Genomic DNA, 13,665 nt, shown 5'->3' with positions numbered 1-13,665 from the left:
GATATAAAGTGACTGCAGGGTTTATATGAGTAGTTCTGTTAAAACAGGGAGAGTGATCCTAAATTATATGGACATAAATTTCTATCTAAAATGAGATAAGTCATGTATATTTGTAACTTTAAAATTAAATTACAAACATATTATCATTTTACTTCGCTGAAGCTAAAACTATGCTCAGTTTTAATAGTTCAAATACAGCAAATCTATATGCTTTTTGAAGTATAACAGACTCTCATCATGTCCCATTTTAAAATGAAACTGTTAATTTATAACTAATAAGCACATATAGTATAAATTTTTATAATTTCCATTGTCATGTCCTTCATTTCATCTCTGAAGATATTTTTAATCTATGTCAACAGAAGCACAAGTGTTTTCCACATTTATTTCACTAACATTGATTTTTTTTTAACCCATTTTGGCAAGCGAATGATTTTGAATTATGAATTTAAATTAAGGATTCACACAAGGTATAAGTTCATGAGACTTCGTTTTAAAATACAATCCTTTATGTTAAAATTCAGATTTAACTCCCTCAGCTCAATATCTTAAAGATTAGACTACCTTCTGCAATGTCTGCTCTGACATTTCTTTCCCATTCTTCTCTGGAGTACTCTTCTTGACCCCATCATCTTCACCGTATCTACAGAGTTGTTCTGCGAGAGAATAAATAATATATTATGGTACCTCATATACTGCTGAAAAACTGGCCTGTCGTTTTAAGGAAAAGGGTTCTAAGTTTCTCAATTATGAATAATCTAGTCTATTTTATTGCTGACTATTTGGCTGAGAACTAAATGGTGACCTTTTCCAAGATTTTCAATCACATAATTATGTACCTTTGTAGTGTCTTTTTTTTCCCCCAGTGTAAGATTTTCAAAGGTACAACAGATCTTCAGGTTAACAATGCTACACTTTTATTCCTGTTTTCATTCTTTTGTAGACTATTCCCCCTTTGCCTTAAAAGCAAAATTCACTGCCTTCTTATCTATACAGTCACTACCAGTTTTGTTCTCTGGATCTTGTTCCCTGCCAGGAGGATCAGAGTGATTGCTGAACAAAGCAAACACTAACCGAATTAGGGTGGATTGAAACTGTAACAGCCCCTACCACCACCTTTTTTTCATGTAAAAGATCATGCACTGGGCAGAGTAAACCATAAAAATCACACTTCCAGAAAAACTGTCACTTTACAACACATAGAAACCCAGATAAGAGGTGAAATTATTTCTTTAAGTAATTCCTATACTGACCATGCCAGTGACTACCAAAACCTTTTCAACCAAGCAAAAATATACAAGCAACGTATCAAAATTAAAGGGAAAAAAATCGTAAAATTTCAGTTAATACTAGTAAAATTTAAATACATTAGAAGTTATAAATAAATGTCTTCTAATCAAATAATTATTGTGACAAATTTAGTATTTTCTTACTGAATTAGTTTTAGGATACAGCATTTCTTAAGGAATCAAAAGAAGGGCAAAAAAGAATACATAAAGCTAAAAGGATACATATCTGTGTTAGACTGAGGTGATTTTGCTTTAAAGTATGCTTGGCTGCTGTAGGTCAGTGTAAAACTTTGATTTATCAACAAAGGAAAAAGAAAACAATATTATTCTCTGTAGAGTAGAAATCCTCTTGGTATAAACAGTGACTAACAAGTTTGTTAGAGTGAATTAGGCATTTCTTTTGTCTTTGAAACATGACATATCCAATTAAAACTTCTGCACTCATGAAATAAATAGAACACTATCCTAAGGATAATAAAAGCTAGAATAGGTAGAATTTGCCACCTGGGGAATATGTACCTTTACCTTGATAATAATCTATTGGTTCCCAAGTTTCTTTTTCTAGTCCCCTAACACCATGGTGCTGAATTCATTTACAACACTCTTTCAGCAATATAGAAATAATATGCAAATACAATTCAGCTGTTCAAGTCATTTAAATATCTACTATAGTTCTAAGTGAAATATTTACTCTTAAAAATAAGAAACTATTTCTATGCTCAAAGAGCATAGGATACTAAAAATAGCAAAATAACTCCAATAAAATAAATGCTGAAGACTGATTTAAAAATGGATTTGATTGTTGTTTTGTGTTGCTGGGTGTATGCAAAAGTCCACTGGTGGATGGGTTGACCATGCTCACTTGTGATTTTCTTTTGAAAACTTTAGTTTCTTACCTTCACAGGTTTTCAAAGAATACTCAAGTAGCTAGGCTCAAGTGATGGAGGGCAGCAAGAAACAGGCCCGCCCCTTGATTCTCCTCCCATTCAAGATTTATTTTTAATGTTTTAGTTTTAAATGCCTTACTTTTATTTTTACTATAAAAATTCATTCTGATTTATATTCCTTCCCAGGAGGTTCTTCCTCTTTCTTTTAATTTCTTTTAAGTTCTTAAAATCTTTTAAGTTCTTCCTCCACTTTCTTTTAACATTGCTTATTTATAATAGTTTACACTTATCTTTCCTTCTCTGTTTTTCTTTTCTCTTAATTCTCTTAAATTACCTGAGCAAATTTAATTCTTCTGCAACCTTTTCCCCTCCTGGTAGATTCTTCTAGCTATTTTCTCAAGTTATTTTTAAAAATCTTTTCTCATTATGAGGGGTTATAGGAAATCCCACCCTAAAATATGCCGCCGCAGTATTTTGAGCTGTAGGTACTCGAAAAACAGCAAACGCTTTTGGTTTATACTCTGATATCACACTATGGTAGATTATTAGTCAGCAAATCCTTACTCTACTCTCCTCTGCCTTCATGGGTGGAGTACAGATTCCCACTCCACTGATGCTGAGCTTGGCCGTATGAGATGCTTTGACCAAAGGAATGTGGGTATACGTAAGAGTGTTATAAACCTAGAACTTAGGTATTTCCCCTCTCCCCATGGAAATTTCCAGTATCTGCTTTGAAAAGAATATGCCCACATAGTCACTGGGCCTGAGACATGGTGGACGTAAGTGAGCCCAATATGCTCCAGACAATCACAGAAATGCAGCCTGAAGCACATCTGCGCCAGCTGATCCACAGAAACCATCAGCAAAAAAATAACGTATATTATTGCAAGTCATTGAGATTTTGTGGTTCTTTATACAATAGCTAAAGCTGTCAGGTACAGAAATTGGTAATGATAACTGAGCACGGCTATAATAAAAACCTAAATGATGTGGCATTGATTTGGGGGCTGGGTGGTTGGTGCCAAAGAATGTTCCAGGAGCTGTGAAAATGGCGACCTGTGTTACACAGTGGCAAACATTTGGCAAACTCCCATCTGACATAACATGGAAGACAATAAATGTAGCTGATAAATTTGTAACAATGAGTGAGGAAGTTCCAGGGTCGAATGGGGTGATTGTTACTGGCTGCATTTGACTAGGTTCTAGAGGAAAGAACTGAGCTCAGAAAGGAGCAGCCACAGGCATAGAGAGAAGTACATACGTTCCAGTACTTTCAGGGTTGGAAATGAAAGTGTTTCTCACCACATCAAAGGAGATAACACAGACACACTGGCAGGAAAGGCCAAATCCAAGATATTGACATTAAGCCTCTATGTGTGACTGTCACGCCTGTTCCTAACAATCTTTGAAAGTAATAATGTGACGCTTAGTAGATACTTGCAGCTGGACAACAGGACTTCCAGAAAATTTATGGGTGAGGGCCTAGTCTGAAATATGCCCCCAGCCCACCACAGAAACTCATACAGATAAAGACATATGAATTGTTGCTAGCTGTATTTAATAAAATGACTTATTTTAGCCAAAGAATATGGATAGAAGTTATGATATGTCAGTTTCAAATCTAGGCTTAAGAAGTTCTGTATGTTCATACTTGTCCCTTTGTAGCCCAGAAATAGACACGTGGAGCAGAGTAAATTCTACCTGCAGCCTGAGAAAGAGCTGGATTAGATGATCCACAGCAAGGAGAACTGCTTCCGCCAATCCACACACCCACATACAAAAAGGAAAAAACAAAACAAAACAGGCTTGCTGTTGTTTGTGAGTGCGTTTTCCCAACAGGCCTTCAGTTTTCAATGAAGAACACCATGAACAGTGTTTTTACGAACATACTCATGCAAGGATTCCTGCTCCAAACCTCATCTTTTAACGATTTTTCAGGCCTGACCATAGGTATTATATGCTTTACCTGGTATGCCCCATGATGGAAGTTGACCTCCCCAACCGGACCTGGTACACAGCTAATGGACTATGGTCCCTGAAGGGAGTTACAGTTAAGGGCTCAAGTTCCCTCCGGCCAACCACATTCTTATGCATATCTGTGTTCCTAGCCTAAGAGCCTCCACTAGGACTCCATGTGAAGACCTCCTCACTGCCAGCCCTTTGGCTGAGGCCTTCTTCAAGTGCCTCTGCCAAGAACTCCTTATTTGGTGGCTAAGGTGGAGGTAACATTCTTCTTTCATCTATCTGACTCAGTACTCAGTTCTTTTCCTCTTTTACCTTCCCCCTTCCTTCTCCCCCAAGACCCAGGTCAATAAAAATGCAGGAGACTTTAGCTCAAGATTCCTTTGGCATAAGACAACACCTTTGTCTGTGCTAATCCATCTGATCCTCAACTGGTGTGTGGTTCTAGGGGGGAGACAGAACAGAGGGAGTTGGCACTTTCTCCATGTTAGCCTCTTGCTTACATGGAAAGTGATTAAAGGCTTGACTGTTACTTTCACTTTGGCTTATTATCTTAAATCAGCTACGTGGACACCTGGCAGCTCAGCTCTCTCCAGCTCAGCTGAGCTCCTAACAGAGATATTATGGGATTGTAAGAGATTCACTACAGTATGAATTGCAATTTTCAGTAAAGAGGAATTTAGTGTGGTAGGGGCTTAAGGTGCTCATGTGGGAAGAGGAGACAGAACTGACTTGAGAGGAAAGGTAATGAGTTTTTTCTAAAAACATGCATAAATTTTCAAATCTTTGAAAAAATAGACAGGGGAAAATAGGTAGCAAGAAATAAAAAAATACATCTGGTACATAAAAAAAGGTTACTCTTCATAGAGATTTGGGATTTTAATCCAGGGAAAAACATGTTCAATGACAATAAAAGTAAGTACCAGGGTACCAGATTTACCTGTCCATGTGGAACTAAAACTACAGAAAATGATGAAAAAATGGTTCTCAGACACTGGGCATAGGACAATGGAAAGTAGTCATCCCTGAGAGAAGACAAACAAAGGAGTGAACTCAATCATTGCTCCCATGTACTGCCTAGAGAGCTTCCAGGTCACAGCACAAAAATGAAGGACTAAATGGAGTCTGGTGATCTTCAATTGCAGTGACAGATCCCAGAGTCCAGGGAGGCCAAGGAAGCTCGGGTTTGCAGGGTAAAGTACCAGAGAACACAAATCAGAGATAGGGAGAGCTCTGAAGATCTACAGAGGGCATCCCTCAAGTCTCCAGCTAAGTACTGATCAGCACACAAATGTGTATAAATAACCCCAAAAAAGAACCACCTAAAGGATTATTCACACAGGCCCAAGAATAGTTCCTTTCCCCCAGAGCTAAGAGTAGAAAAAAATTACATGTTATGTATCTTTGCAAAAAGATAAGAGTGACAGGAGAATTACCTCTGGAAGCATTTTAAGTCAGAAGATAGTGGAGAACATTTTTTTAAAGTATCAAAAGAAAAAAAAACCTCCACCAATGAAGAATTCTATACTCGGTTAAAAGATCTTTCAAAAATGAAGACAAGGGGGAGGAGTCAAGATGGCGGAGAAGTAGCAGGCTGAGACTACTTCAGCTAGCCGGAGATCAGCTAGATAGCTTATCTAAAGATTGCAAACACCTGCAAATCCATCGGCAGATTGAAGAGAAGAAGAACAGCAATTCTGGAAACAGAAAAACAACCACTTTCTGAAAGGTAGGACCAGCAGAGAAGTGAATCCAAAGCGACGGGAAGATAGACCCCGGGGGGAGGGGCCGGCTCCCGGCAAGCGGCGGAGCAACGGAGCACAAAATCAGGACTTTTAAAAGTCTGTTCCACTGAGGGACATCGCTCCAGAGGCTAAACCGGGGCGAAGCCCACACGGGATCAGCGTGGCCTCAGGTCCCACAGGGTCACAGAAGGATCAGGGGTGTCTGAGTGTCGCAGAGCTTGCAGGTATTGGAACGGGAAAGCCGGCTGCAGAGACAGAGCCGACAGTAAGCTCGCAGCTCGGGGTTACCTTGAACCGGTCGCAGGCTCGGTGAGCTCGGAGCGCGGCCGGAGGTCAGGCAGACGGGAGTAACTGGCGCTGTTCTCTGAGGGCGCACTGAGGAGTGGGGCCCTGGGCTCTCGGCACCTCCGGGCCGGAGACCAGCGGGCCGCCATTTGTATTCCCATCCTCCAGAACTCTACGGAAAGCTCTCAGGGAACAAAAGCTCCTGAAAGCAAACCTGAAGGGATTACTCACCCCGGCCCCTGGTAAGGGCGGTGCAATTCCGCCTGGGGCAAATACACCTGAGAATCACTAAACCAGGCCCCTCCCCCAGAAGATCAATAAGAAATCCAGCGGAGACCAAGTTCACCTACCAAGGAGTGCGGTTTCAATACCAAGGAGAGCAGCAGAATTACACAGGAGGAGAAAGCAAAGCACGGAAGTCATGGCTTTTTCCCTGTGATTTTTTTTAGTCTTGCAGTTAATTAATTTTTTTCTTTTTCATTTTTTGTTTTTTTTCTCGCGTTCTGGTAAAATTTTTTTTTAACTTTTACATTTTTCTTTTTTAACGTTTTTTAACTAGTTTATCTAATATATACATTTTTTCTTTTTTATATTATTCTTTATTTGTCTTCTTTTTTTTAAATTCTTTTCTTTTCTTCTTTTTTCTTTTTTCTTTTTTTTTTTTCTTTCTCCCTTTTTGAACCTCTTTTTATCCCCTTTCTCCCCCCTCACGATTTGGAATCTCTTCTAATTTGGTTCAAGAATATTTTCCTGGGGTTGTTGCCACCCTTTTAGTATTTTACTTGCTCCTTCATATACTCTTATCTGGACAAAATGACAAGGTGGAAAAATTCACCACAAAAAAAAGAACAAGAGGCAGTACCGAAGGCTAGGGACCCAATCAATACAGACATTGGTAATATGTCAGATCTAGAGTTCAGAATGACAATTCTCAAGGTTCTAGCCGGGCTCGAAAAAGGCATGGAAGATATTAGAGAAACCCTCTTGGGAGATATAAAAGCCCTTTCTGGAGAAATGAAAGAACTAAAATCTAACCAAGTTGAAATCAAAAAAGCTATTAATGAGGTGCAATCAAAAATGGAGGCTCTCACTGCTAGGATAAATGAGGCAGAAGAAAGAATTAGTGATATAGAAGACCAAATGACAGAGAATAAAGAAGCTGAGCAAAAGAGGGACAAACAGCTACTGGACCACGAGGGGAGAATTCGAGAGATAAGTGACACCATAAGATGAAACAACATTAGAATAATTGGGATTCCAGAAGAAGACGAAAGAGGGAGGGGAGCAGAAGGTATACTGGAGAGAATTATTGGGGAGAATTTCCCCAATAAGGCAAAGGGAACGAGCATCAAAATTCAGGAGGTTCAGAGAACGCCCCTAAAAAAATCAATAAGAATAAGCCCACACCCCGTCACCTAATAGTAAAATTTAAAAGTCTTAGTAACAAAGAGAAAATCCTGAAAGCAGCCCGGGAAAAGAAGTCTGTAACATATAATGGCAAAAATATTAGATTGGCAGCTGACTTATCCACAGAGACCTGGCAGGCCAGAAAGAGCTGGCATGATATTTTCAGAGCACTAAACGAGAAAAACATGCAGCCAAGAATATTATATCCAGCTAGGTTATCATTGAAAATAGAAGGAGAGATTAAAACCTTCCAGGACAAATAAAAACTGAAAGAATTTGCAAACACCAAACCAGCTCTACAGGAAATATGGGTCTTCTAAGCAAAGAGAGAGCCTACAAGTAGTAGATCAGAAAGGAACAGAGACCATATACAGTAAAAGTCACCTTACAGGCAATACAATGGCACTAAATTCATATCTCTCAATAGTTACCCTGAATGTTAATGGGCTAAATGGCCCTGTCAAAAGACACAGGGTATCATGTTGGATAAAAAAACAAAACCCATCTATACGTTGCCTCCAAGAAACTCATTTTAAGCTCGAAGACACCTCCAGATTTAAAGTGATGGGGTGGAAAAGAATTTACCATGCTAATGGACATCAGAAGAAAGCAGGAGTGGCAATCCTTATATTAGATCAATTAGATTTTAAGCCAAAGACTATAATAAGAGATGACGAAGGACACTATATCATACACAAAGGGTCTGTCCAACAAGAAGATTTAACAATTTTAAATATCTATGCCCCCAACGTGGGAGCAGCCAACTATATAAACCAATTAATAACAAAATCAAAAAACACATCAACAATAATACAATAATAGTAGGGGACTTTAACACTCCCCTCACTGAAATGGACAGATCATCCAAGCAAAAGATCAGCAAGGAAATAAAGGCCTTAAACGACACACTGGACCAGATGGAAATCACAGATATATTCAGAACATTTCATCCCAAAGCAACAGAATACACATTCTTCTCTAGTGCACATGGAACATTCTCCAGAATAGATCACATCCTCAGTCCTAAATCAGGACTCAACCGGTATCAAAAGATTGGGACTATTCCCTGCATATTTTCAGACCACAATGCTCTCAAGCTAGAACTCAACCACAACAGAAGTTTGGAAAGAACCAAAATACATGGAGACTAAACAGCATCCTACTAAAGAATGAATGGGTCAACCGGGAAATTAAAGAAGAATTAAAAAAAAATCATGGAAACAAATGATAATGAAAATACAACGGATCAAAATCTGTGGGAAACAACAAAGGAAGTCCTGAGAGGAAAATATATAGCGGTACAAGCCTTTCTCAAGAAACAAGAAAAGTCTCAGGTACACAACCTAACCCAACACCTAAAGGAGCTGGAGAAAGAACAAGAAAGAAACCCTAAACCCAGCAGGAGAAGAGAAATCATAAAGATCAGAGCAGAAATCAATGAAATAGAAACCAAAAAAACAATAGAACAAATCAACGAAACTAGGAGCTGGTTCTTTGAAAGAATTAATAAAATTGATAACCCCCTGGCCAGACTTATCAAAAAGAAAAGAGAAAGGACCCAAATAAATAAAATCATGAATGAAAGAGGAGAGATCACAACTAACACCAAAGAAATACAAACTATTATAAGAACATACTATGAACAACTCTACACCAACAAATTTGACAATCTGGAAGAAATGGATGCATTCCTAGAAACATATAAACTACGACAACTGAACCAGGAAGAAATAGAAAGCCTTAACAGACCCATAACCAGTAAGGAAATTGAAACAGTCATTAAAAATCTCCAAACAAACAAAAGCCCAGAGCCAGATGGCTTCCCGGGGGAATTCTACCAAACATTTAAAGAAGAACTAATTCCTATTCGCCTGAAACTGTTCCAAAAAATAGAAATGGAAGGAAAACTTCTAAACTCATTTTATGAGGCCAGCATCACCTTGATCCCAAAACCAGACAAAGATCCCATCAAAAAAGAGAGCTATAGACCAATATCCTCGATGAACACAGATGCGAAAATACTCAGCAAAATACTAGCCAATAGGATTCAACAATATATTAAAAGGATTATTCACCACGACCAAGTGGGATTTATTCCAGGGCTGCAAGGTTGGTTCAACATCTGCAAATCAGTCAATGTGATACAACACATCAATAAAAGAAAGAACAAGAACCATATGATACTCTCAATAGATGCTGAAAAAGCATTTGACAAAGTACAGCATCCCTTCCTGATCAAAACTCTTCAAAGTGTAGTATAGAGGGCACATACCTCAATATCATCAAAGTCATCTATGAAAAACCCACCGCAAATATCATTCTCAATGGAGAAAAACTGAAAGCTTTTCCTCTAAGGTCAGGAACACGGCAGGGATGTCCATTATCACCACTGCTATTCAACATAGTACTAGAAGTCCTAGCCTCAGCAATCATACAACAAAAGGAAATTAAAGGCATCCAAATCGGCAAAGAAGAAGTCAAACTATCACTCTTCGCAGACGATATGATACTATATGTGGAAAACCCAAAAGACTCCACTCCAAAGCTGCTAGAACTTGTACAGGAATTCAGTAAAGTGTCAGATATAAAGTCAATGCACAGAAATCAGTTGCATTTCTCTACACCAACAACAAGACAGAAGAAAGAGAAATTAAGGAGTCAATCCCATTTACTATTGCATCCAAAACCATAAGATACCTAGGAATAAACCTAACCAAAGAGACACAGAATCTATACTCAGAAAACTATAAAGTACTCATGAAAGAAATTGAGGAAGACACAAAGAAATGGAAAAATGTTCCATGCTCCTGGATTGGAAGAATAAATATTGTGAAAATGTCTATGCTACCTAAAGCAATCTACACATTTAATGCAATTCCTATCAAAGTACCATCCATCTTTTTCAAAGAAATGGAACAAATAATGCTAAAATTTATATGGAACCAGAAAAGACCTCGAATAGCCAAAGGGATATTGAAAAAGAAAGCCAACGTTGGTGGCATCACAATTCCGGAACTCAACCTCTATTACAAAGCTGTCATCATCAAGACAGCATGGTACTGGCACAAAAACAGACACATAGATCAATGGAACAGAATAGAGAGCCCAGAAATAGACCCTCAACATTATGGTCAGCTAATCTTCAACAAAGCAGGAAAGAATGTCCAGTGGAAAAAAGACAATCTCTTCAATAAATGGTGTTGGGAAAATTGGACAGCCACATGCAGAAAAATGAAAATGGACCATTTCCTTACACCACACACTAAAATAGACTCAAAATAGATGAAGGACCTCAATGTGAGAAAGGAATCCATCAAAATCCTTGAGATGAACACAGGCAGCAACCTCTTCGACCTCCGCCACAGCAACGTCTTCCTAGGAACATTGCCAAAGGCAAGGGAAGCAAGGGCAAAAATGAACTATTGGGATTTAATCAAGATAAGAAGCTTTTGCACAACAAAGGAAACAGTTAACAAAATCAAAAGACAACTGACAGAATGGGAGAAGATATTTGCAAATGACATATTAGATAAAGGGCTAGTGTCCAAAATCTATAAAGAACTTAGCAAACTCAACACCCAAAGAACAAATAATCCAATCAAGAAATGGGCAGAGGACATGAACAGACATTTCTGCAAAGACGACATCCAGAGGGCCAACAGACACATGAAAAAGTGCTCAACATCACTCGGCATCAGGGAAATACAAATCAAAACCACAATGAGATATCACCTCACACCAGTCAGAATGGCAAATATTAACAAAGTCAGGAAATGACAGATGCTGGTGAGGATGTGGAGAAAGGGGAACCCTCCTACACTGTTGGTGGGAATGCAAGCTGGTGCAACTGCTCTGGAAAACAGCATGGATGTTCCTCAAAATGTTGAAAATTGAACTACCCTATGACCCAGAAATTGCACTACTGGGTATTTACCATAAAGATACAAACGTAGTGATCCAAAGGGGCACGTGCACCCAAGTGTTTATAGCAGCAATGTCTATAATAGCCAAACTATGTCCATCCACAGATGAATGGATAAAGAAGATGTGGTATATATATACAATGTAATACTATGCAGCCATCAAACAAAATGAAATCTTGCCATTTGCGACGACGTGGATGGAACTAGAGGGTATCATGCTTAGCGAAATAAGTCAATCAGAGAAAGACAACTATCATATGATCTCCCTGATATGAGGAAATGGAGATGCAATATGGGGGGTTAAGCGGGTAGGAGTAGAATAAATGAAACAAGATGGGATTGGGAGGGAGACAAACCGTAAGTGACTCTTATCTCACAAAACCAACTAAGGGTTGCTGGGGAGAGGGTGTTTTGGAGAGGGGGGTGGGGTTATGGACATTGGCGAGGGTATGTGCTATGGTGAGTGCTGTGATGCGTGTAAACCTGGCAATTCATAGACGTGTACCCCTGGGGATAAAAATATATGTTTATAAAAAATAAAAAATTAAAGAAAAAAAAAAAAGCAAGTCACATCCAAAGAATGGAGTGAGGCAGAGGACGGAAGGAAAACCTGACACCTCTACATAATACACCTCTGTAGTAACCTTCTATTTTAAAAATGAGTAGTATCTAGAAAGTTCTGAGGGGGAAAAAAAGTGTGAAATGATAAAGCTATACCCAGCCAATTCATTCACTGACTATAAAGACTGTTGAAACAATTTTCAAACATCTAAATTCTTACAAATATGGCTATTTTGATTTCTTTTGGGGGGAAAAAAAAAGTTTTGGTTATATCTTGCTAACCAAAAGTAAAAATAAAGAACTCATGGATAAAAAGCCTATGGCTTTAAAAAATGTGGTGAGTACTGAGTCCATTGTATATAAAAATAAGACTGTAAAAATGGCCATATCATTGTTACCATATGAACAAGACTAAAGATGCAAGGGAAACAAAATAATTTTCTTTTTTTTAAAAAACAACTGTTATTTTCATCTTGCATGGCAAAGAATTAATTTTTAACATGCCCTGAAATTGAAATATATACTTTTAAAAATACAAAGTAATTGCATCTTCAATGTTTTTTTAACCTTTCTTTTTAATCTTGGAGGAAAGTTTTAGAAATTAATACTTACTGAAGTAATGAAACATTTACCTAAAGTTCAACAGTCCTTCATATTTACAACTGTTTCTTTTTATTTGGTTGGCACCAAACAAAATAACACATATGTATCTTTTTAAAAAGCAGCATACTGGGGCATCTGGGTGGCTCAGTGGGTTAGGCCTCTGCCTTCAGCTCAGGTCATGATTTCAGGGTCCTGGGATTGAGCCCCACATCAGTCTCTCTGCTCAGCGGGGAGCCTGCTTCCCATTCTCTCTCTCTGCCTGCATCTCTGCCTACTTGTGATCTCTGTCAAAAAAATAAATAAAATCTTAAAAAATAAATAAATAAAAATTAAAATAAAAAGTAGCATACATTATGGTTTCTTTTCCCACAATTTATCTAACTATGCTTCTTTCTTTATAAGTATTGAGAGATGTTTGATTCAATAATTATTTAAGATTGAAATTTGGATTTTTAAGTGTTTGTGAATTAGGATGTTTTTCTATGTCTTTTTTAGTCTTTCTTATTGCTTGAGTTATTTCTAAGTGTGTGTATTTTTTCCAGGAACAATAAAGTTATTATTCTTGAAAAGTAAACTAAAGATAAAATCTTAGATCTTAGGAATAAATGGAAGGAAGTTTCAGTGGAAGAATCAGAGAAAACAGAGGCAAGCATGGTAGAGTGGTAGAAGGTAAAACAAAGGAAAACCAGTGTTTCAGAAGCCAGTGAAGGAGTCAACTTGAAATATGATATAAATCAGTGGTATAAAATAGATGATGTGAAACACTGGCTTTGATAAATCACCAGTGACCTAACTAAGAGCAAATGGAACAACAATAGTAATTGGGAAAATAGGCAGATGAGCGGTATATGAAAACATTAAGTATAAATTTTTAAGTTAATTATTATAAATTGTCAATACCTAAAAATTACAGTGGTAACAATGCAGCTATAGTGAAGCAAAATAGGAAGAAATTCTGTCCTATCAAACTTACTTACTTTTTCTAATGAGGTATTACAGTATG

General features: G+C 37.9%; 1 protein-coding gene across 5 annotated transcripts in view; it reads right to left on the bottom strand.

Moving 5' to 3' along the window:
• Positions 1 to 13,665, bottom strand: part of CNTLN (centlein) — a 289,645-nt gene that overhangs the window by 92,842 nt on the left and 183,138 nt on the right. For all 5 annotated transcript variants that reach the window (XM_004765706.3, XM_013063112.2, XM_013063111.2 and 2 more), the window contains one exon: positions 565 to 656. In XM_004765706.3, the coding sequence (XP_004765763.1) occupies positions 565 to 656 (92 nt within the window). The remainder of the gene's footprint in view (positions 1 to 564; positions 657 to 13,665) is intronic.

This window comes from Mustela putorius, unplaced genomic scaffold (assembly GCF_011764305.1).
Source record: "Mustela putorius furo isolate JIRA1106 unplaced genomic scaffold, ASM1176430v1.1 tig00000421_pilon_pilon_pilon, whole genome shotgun sequence".
Lineage (NCBI taxonomy): Eukaryota > Metazoa > Chordata > Mammalia > Carnivora > Mustelidae > Mustela > Mustela putorius.
This window is presented reverse-complemented; position numbering and strand designations above follow the sequence as displayed.